The sequence below is a fragment of the Triticum dicoccoides genome, chromosome 6A (assembly GCF_002162155.2).
Source record: "Triticum dicoccoides isolate Atlit2015 ecotype Zavitan chromosome 6A, WEW_v2.0, whole genome shotgun sequence".
NCBI classification, from domain to species: domain Eukaryota; kingdom Viridiplantae; phylum Streptophyta; class Magnoliopsida; order Poales; family Poaceae; genus Triticum; species Triticum dicoccoides.
Genome location: NC_041390.1, coordinates 461843238 through 461849343, shown reverse-complemented (window position 1 = coordinate 461849343; position 6106 = coordinate 461843238). Strand labels below are relative to the sequence as shown.

At 46.6% G+C, this 6106-nt stretch overlaps 1 protein-coding gene across 1 annotated transcript; it reads right to left on the bottom strand.

Annotated features, from left to right (window-relative positions):
* Positions 1–209: 209 nt before the first annotated feature.
* Positions 210–2939, bottom strand: LOC119315909 (monothiol glutaredoxin-S6-like). Its single transcript, XM_037590351.1, has 5 exons — positions 2907–2939; positions 2315–2727; positions 886–959; positions 693–791; positions 210–597 (listed from the first exon to the last, which is right to left on the bottom strand). Exons 1-5 carry the CDS (start codon positions 2937–2939, stop codon positions 533–535), a joined length of 684 nt encoding a protein of 227 aa, XP_037446248.1. The 3' UTR covers positions 210–532.
* Between the last annotated feature and the right edge of the window lie 3167 nt (positions 2940–6106).

Sequence of the window (6106 nt, the reverse complement as noted above, 5' to 3'; positions counted from 1 at the left end):
CCGATTCGCTTCCCCTTCACAGCAAAGCTCTTCTAATTTTATCAATCTCCTTGAAAAGTGAAAACCCATGGAGGTGGGTCCAACGACATGAGGAACAGGGGATTGCAGTCAGCACTGCTTGGACCAGGACTCGTATCTTTGTAAGTTCAGGAATGCTGCAAAGATACTCGGATCCGCGGGACAACATTTCACTACTTCGTTTGCAATGATATTCCAATAAAATTCCATAATATGAAGGCTGAAACCAAGTCATGTGATACAAAATGGAAGAGGAAGTAGAGTACTTATGAACACAAACAGTAATAAAAACAGGCACAACAGATAAATGTATATGCACTTGAGAAAACCATACAATCCAGCACATGGATTTTTGTCACAACACTTCCACTCAAAAAAATAAAAAATCCTGGCATGAGCTGCAACACTCTGTTCATATTCCTAAAGAGTGTTAAGGTTCCATTCCTCCCATAAGGAACACCGCATGTTAGACATTTCACAAGTTTTGGGCAATACCAAGCTTCGGCGGTGATCATCACTGCGACTGACTCTGACCAAGAAGTTTCTGAAGTTGTCCGTCTGAAAGAGCAGTTTTTGTATCTGCAAGGTGCACCGTGAAAGATTATTAAAATTAGTTACAGGTACTAACATGTTACTTACAGACATAAGTGCAGCAGGGAAGTTTGAGCACTGACCATCTGAGCCACCAACGTGGTGGCCATTCACAAACACCTGTGGCACAGTATTGCGCCCAACTAGGTCTAGAAGAACACCTTGAATGTCTCGGCCATCCTCTGCATTGCGTATACATATGATATATTACTAACAGCATACACAAATCCTTGACAAATGCAAATGGACTGGGTTCCACATGATCTGGACCATTACCTCGGAGATCAAGTTCAACAACGTAAGGATTTTCATTGAGGTCTTTAAATATTCGCTTAGTACGCATACAGTACCTAGAAGAAGGGAAGTAAAGAGACAAATGATAACTAACAGTATGGAGTAGTGTTAGTACTTGATACAAGGAATCCTTAGGTAGTCAGACCATACAAGAGGTATTCCTCTTTCCAAGAAACCCATATGAGAGGTGCATAGGACAAATATTTCAAGGACGATATATGATCTTCTTCTTCAAGATTACTCAATCTTTGATTTTTGGAGTTTATAACTACTCAAGAATTTCAGATACAGATTCTAGTATCCACATTTGAAGAAGGAACTTCCATTATCTGTTTTCATCTTCTATGGTCTAGCAACCAAATATCTTTAATTTGTCATTTTAACTATCGAAAGAAACACGAACATCCTACCTAGCGGCCAGGTATGTAACATACGATATTCCACCGAATGGTCTATTTTAAATATCCGAAGGAGTCAATGTTAAAAACAATAGTCAGAATGACCAAGTTTATTGAAAGAAACACATGTAAATTGTACCGGTTCTAATGACAGACGACATATAAAACGATAACATGATTGGCCTTTATGTGGTTCATCCTTCTATGTTTTAACAGTACAATAGTTTGTAGCAGTGGTATCAGAAATGAAGACGCCACAGATGGAACATTTTCCTGTTTACAAATTACATCCCAACTGCAGTACTTTCTAAGACGCAAATATGCTGGTATTATTCTACTGCCTGTTAAGCAATCATCAATAATAGTTTTCTTCTCAACTCATCGTAAAGCCAACTAACGCCTAAATCTGTGAACCCTAAAGTTCAGTCACATGGTACGCTAGTACCCGCCTACCCGGATATAATTTCTAAATGACCAATCGACATTCCGTGCAGCATGATTTAAACATACCTACTATAGCACAGTATTCTCTTATAGACCAACATCGTGAACATAAACTAAACAAAAGGATCTGGAGAGAGTAACAGCACATTTAAGACAGCCCTTCAGCACAGCACACAGCAGTAAGCCAGCAAATTGAAATTATAGCAATTAACTGTTCAATTGCATCAATTGATCAAATAAAGCTGTTAGCTCTGGCCCCAGTGTGCGGCCTACCTAAGCTAATAAGCAACCGCCAGCGATTCACTGCCATGGCAAACGCGATGGGCCTAATTCAAGCTTCTGCCATCTACTAGACACAAATCCGTCCAATTCACGACATCCGGATCCTTTTCCCCTTGGTAAACGTGTGCCTGGTAAGCAATTAAAACCTCATGGGATCTTTCACAACGACGCGGCGTGAACTCCACGACTGTGCGCTGCGCACGCGCATATACGCATACACAACCTGAAAATCCCCCAAAATCACAAGCAAAAATAATTTCTAGGAATTGATGTTCGGAACGGCTTACGGGCAGTAGGATTTGGAGAAGATGGTGATGCGGTTGGAGTAGATGGCGTTCTGCACGAAGGCCGACGGTGAGCGCGTCGCCGCCGCGGACTCCGCCGCGGCGAGGAGGAGGACCAAAGAAAAAGCTATTCGGATTAGAGACATCTCCCTTGCTTGCTCGAGGTGGCAGGGCAGCGCGGTCGCCGAGCGCGACTCCGGAGGTCGGAGTTCTGATTCGGGGGAGCGGGGAAAGAGGGGGACGGAGACCCGACGAGCGGTGACTCCCGGTGGAGGGTCTTCCGGGGAAAATTCCCTTCTGAAAAATAGTTCACTTTGATTTATCCCATCTTTTCTTTTAGACAAGATTTGTCCCCATCTGGCCTGCTTCGCTAGTTTTGTGCCTCTGGTTCCCGTATCAGCCCATTGGGCGGCATTCTGTATTCGGCTTATTTACAGATTTGTCCTTAGGCAATTTTTATTTTGAGAATACTGTCACTAATTCATTCATCATAAGTTGCGATACAACGCACACTATTGGAATCACCCAGAAAGGACGAAGGAAGATACAAGTCCAAGAACACTAGCAAAAAACCCTCCCAAGAGATAGAAAATACAATAAAGTTTCTAGGAATAACTGCAATTGCCATCGTTGCGACATGTCATCTTCGGATTTGAGGAAATATCGTTGTCCAATTGGGCTTTGTGAGCCGATTGAGAGGCTTGCCGTTGGCGGCAGTGGCGGAGCTAGAAACAGAAAACTGGGCGGGCTGAGCTGAATTTGACGCTAAATCTAGGTTGCTGCCTTGTAGCATTGTATATTTCATGGGCTGGGCCTAGGTACATTTCTATAATTTTGCTGAAATTGAAAATCTGGGCGAGCCATGGCCCATTTGGCCACAACATAGCTCCGCCAGTGGTTGACGGAGCCGAAGTCGTTGTGGCATGTTGATCGGGGGACATTCGAGATGCGAGGATATTCCCGTACTCCCCGCCGATCACCCATCAGATAGCAGTAGTAGAGGAGCAAAACAACAACTCTTCCTCTATATTGAGGCCGAACTATGTTCGGATTTCCGAGCTCGAAGAGTCAGATACCTATCCGCGGAACGACACGCCCTGTCCTCTGAACCTAGAATCGGACGATGGACCTGAAAAATCGGTTGATATCCCAAAGCCCGAACTATTAAGCTCGGAAGTTTCTCAAACTCCGGATCCCAAATTGGGTCAGGGTTCGGATTTAAAGCCACCCACCCACCCAGATATACGCGATCTCATGTACATACGACAACAGTCTTAGAAAATAGTCCATCACTTTTGTGCCAGATTCCTCCTTGTCAAAGACAAGATTAAAGATTGCCGCGATGAAGACGCGATCTCAGTATTCTGCGATAATTGCACGGACGAAGGAATCCTCAACACCATCAACCGATGTCGCGTATTACACTTCGCTGACTTGGTAACCATAGTACAGAAGTACTGCGCAACCGAAAGCGCCTGGAAAACCCAGGCAGCTCGCCGGGAACCACCGGTTTCCACTCAACCCCTCGTCGGGGCAAAGGATGCACCCTCGCGGGGTGCCCGACCCAATAGTAAAGAAATCTAAGCCCATTACGGGGTGCGGAACCGTTCTGGAGGGATGGCTCGACAGGCCATGCAGAATACACACAACACCGGATACCATGCCAACCCACAGCCTTAGAGCATGTTGGATACTCCGGCAAGTGGCCAAGAGCGGCGAGTATATCCTCACAAAAAATACCTCAGAGCAACATCCCCCAGAAGACGACGACCTCAGTGTATTGACGGTCTTCGAGACTTTCGCTTCAAACAATCGGCGCAAAAGGGCCCTCCGCGACCTCGCCGAAGTCTGCCAAGTCACAGCAATAAACCACTGGAACGACACGGCCATAGCTTTCAATGCCAGTGACGAACCAAAATTTCGAACAGTCCGGGCACCAGCCGCCTTGGTCCTCAATCCAATTGTGGATGGTTTTCGGTTCACCAAAGTGCTCATGGACGGCGGCAGCGGACTAAACCTCATCTACGAGGACACACTCAACAAAATGGAAACAGACAGGAGCCGCATCGAGCAAAGTAGCACGACCTTCCGAGGAATCATTCCCAGTCGGGAGGCGCAATGCGCAGGAAAAATCACGCTCGACGTGGTATTCGGCACGCCGAAGAATTATCGGTCTGAAGAGATAACCTTCCAAGTGGCACCTTTCAATAGTGGATATCACACCCTATTGGGGCGAGATGCATTTACACGTTTCCAAGCTATACCTCATTACGGGTACATGAAGCTCAAGATGCCCGGGCCCAATGGTATTATCACTCTTGCCAGTGATCCGGACATAGCACTCCGCGCCGAAAACAAAACCGCATCCCTGGCCCTCAAGGCACTGTCTGAAGCCCTCGCGGCCGAAGAGTTAACCACGCCGCGCTCCATGGTGGATAAGGACGATGTAATCCTGGACAAGCGACCCAAATTCACCTCCTTTAAACCAGCAGACGAAATAGTCAAATTTCAAGTCCACCCGACGGACCCCAAGAAGACAGCATCCATCGGGGCACAGCTGGGCCCAATAGTTGACACCATGCTATGAGAGTTGCTGCGCGAGAACAGGGACATATTCTCCTGGCACCCTTCTGATATGCCAGGAATCCCACGCAGGTTGGCCGAACACAGCTTCAACATATTGAAAGGATATAAACCGGTCAAGCAAACACTGTGGCGCTTTTCCGAACCCAAACGACAAGCTATGGGGGAGGAGCTAGCCAAGTTAATTGAGGCCGGATTCATCAGAGAAATAAAACACCCGGACTGGCTAGCAAACCTAGTGATGTTGCCAAAGAAGGATAAATCATGGCGCCTATGCATCGATTTCAAAGACCTCAACAAGGTCTACCCTAAGGATCCCTTCCCCCTCCCTCGCATCGATCAAATTACTGACACTGCTACGGGACATGACTCATTGTGTTTCCTCGACGCATAATCCGGATACCATCAAATCAAATGAAGGAGTCCGACCAAGCCGTAACGGCATTCATTACCCCATATGGACCGTTCTGCTTCAACACTATGCCCTTTGGACTTAAAAAATCCGGCGCCACCTACCAACACATGATTCAAACATGCCTGGAGAAACAGATCGGCAAGATAATTGAAGCATATGTGGATGACGTCGTCATCAAAACTAGGCACGTCGAGTCATTGATAGATGATCTGCATCTCACATTCGACAACCTCCGTACATATGACATCAAGCTCAATCCGGAAAAGTGTGTTTTCAGCGTTCCCGCCGGAAAACTGTTGGGCTTCATCGTCTCCAATAGAGGAATTGAGGCAAATCCAGCCAAAATCCGAGCTTTGTCTCAATTGGCTACACCAACAGACCTTAAACAGGTCCAAAAACTAGCCGGATGTGTGGCGGTTTGAAGCCACTTTATCTCCAGACTAGGAGAAAAAGCATTGCCACTTTATCGCCTTCTCCGACGCACCGACCACTTCGAGTGGACGGATGCGGCAACGGCCGGACTGGAAGAGATAAAGGCTCTTTTAGCGAGCAACCCAATCCTGACCACGCCGAACGTCGGCGAACCCATGTTATTATACATCTCGACAACACACCAGGTGGTGAGCGCGGTGCTCGTCGTTGAGTGAGAGGAGAACGGACACAAATTCCCACTTCAGAAACCGGTATACTACGTATCCACTTTCCTCACACCATGCAAATCCCGGTATCCTCATTACCAAAAGATAGCATACGTGGTCTTCATGGCATCCTGGAAGTTACGACACTACTTTAAAGAG

Coding starts and splice junctions, on each gene's coding strand:
- LOC119315909 (XM_037590351.1), bottom strand. CDS start 2,939: ATGGCAATTGCAGTTATTCCTAGAAACTTTATT. Junction 960..2,314: donor TTCTCCAAATCCTACTGCCC/GTAAGCCGTTCC, acceptor CCCTTCTTCTAG/GTACTGTATGCGTACTAAGC. Junction 792..885: donor TGTTGAACTTGATCTCCGAG/GTAATGGTCCAG, acceptor TACGCAATGCAG/AGGATGGCCGAGACATTCAA.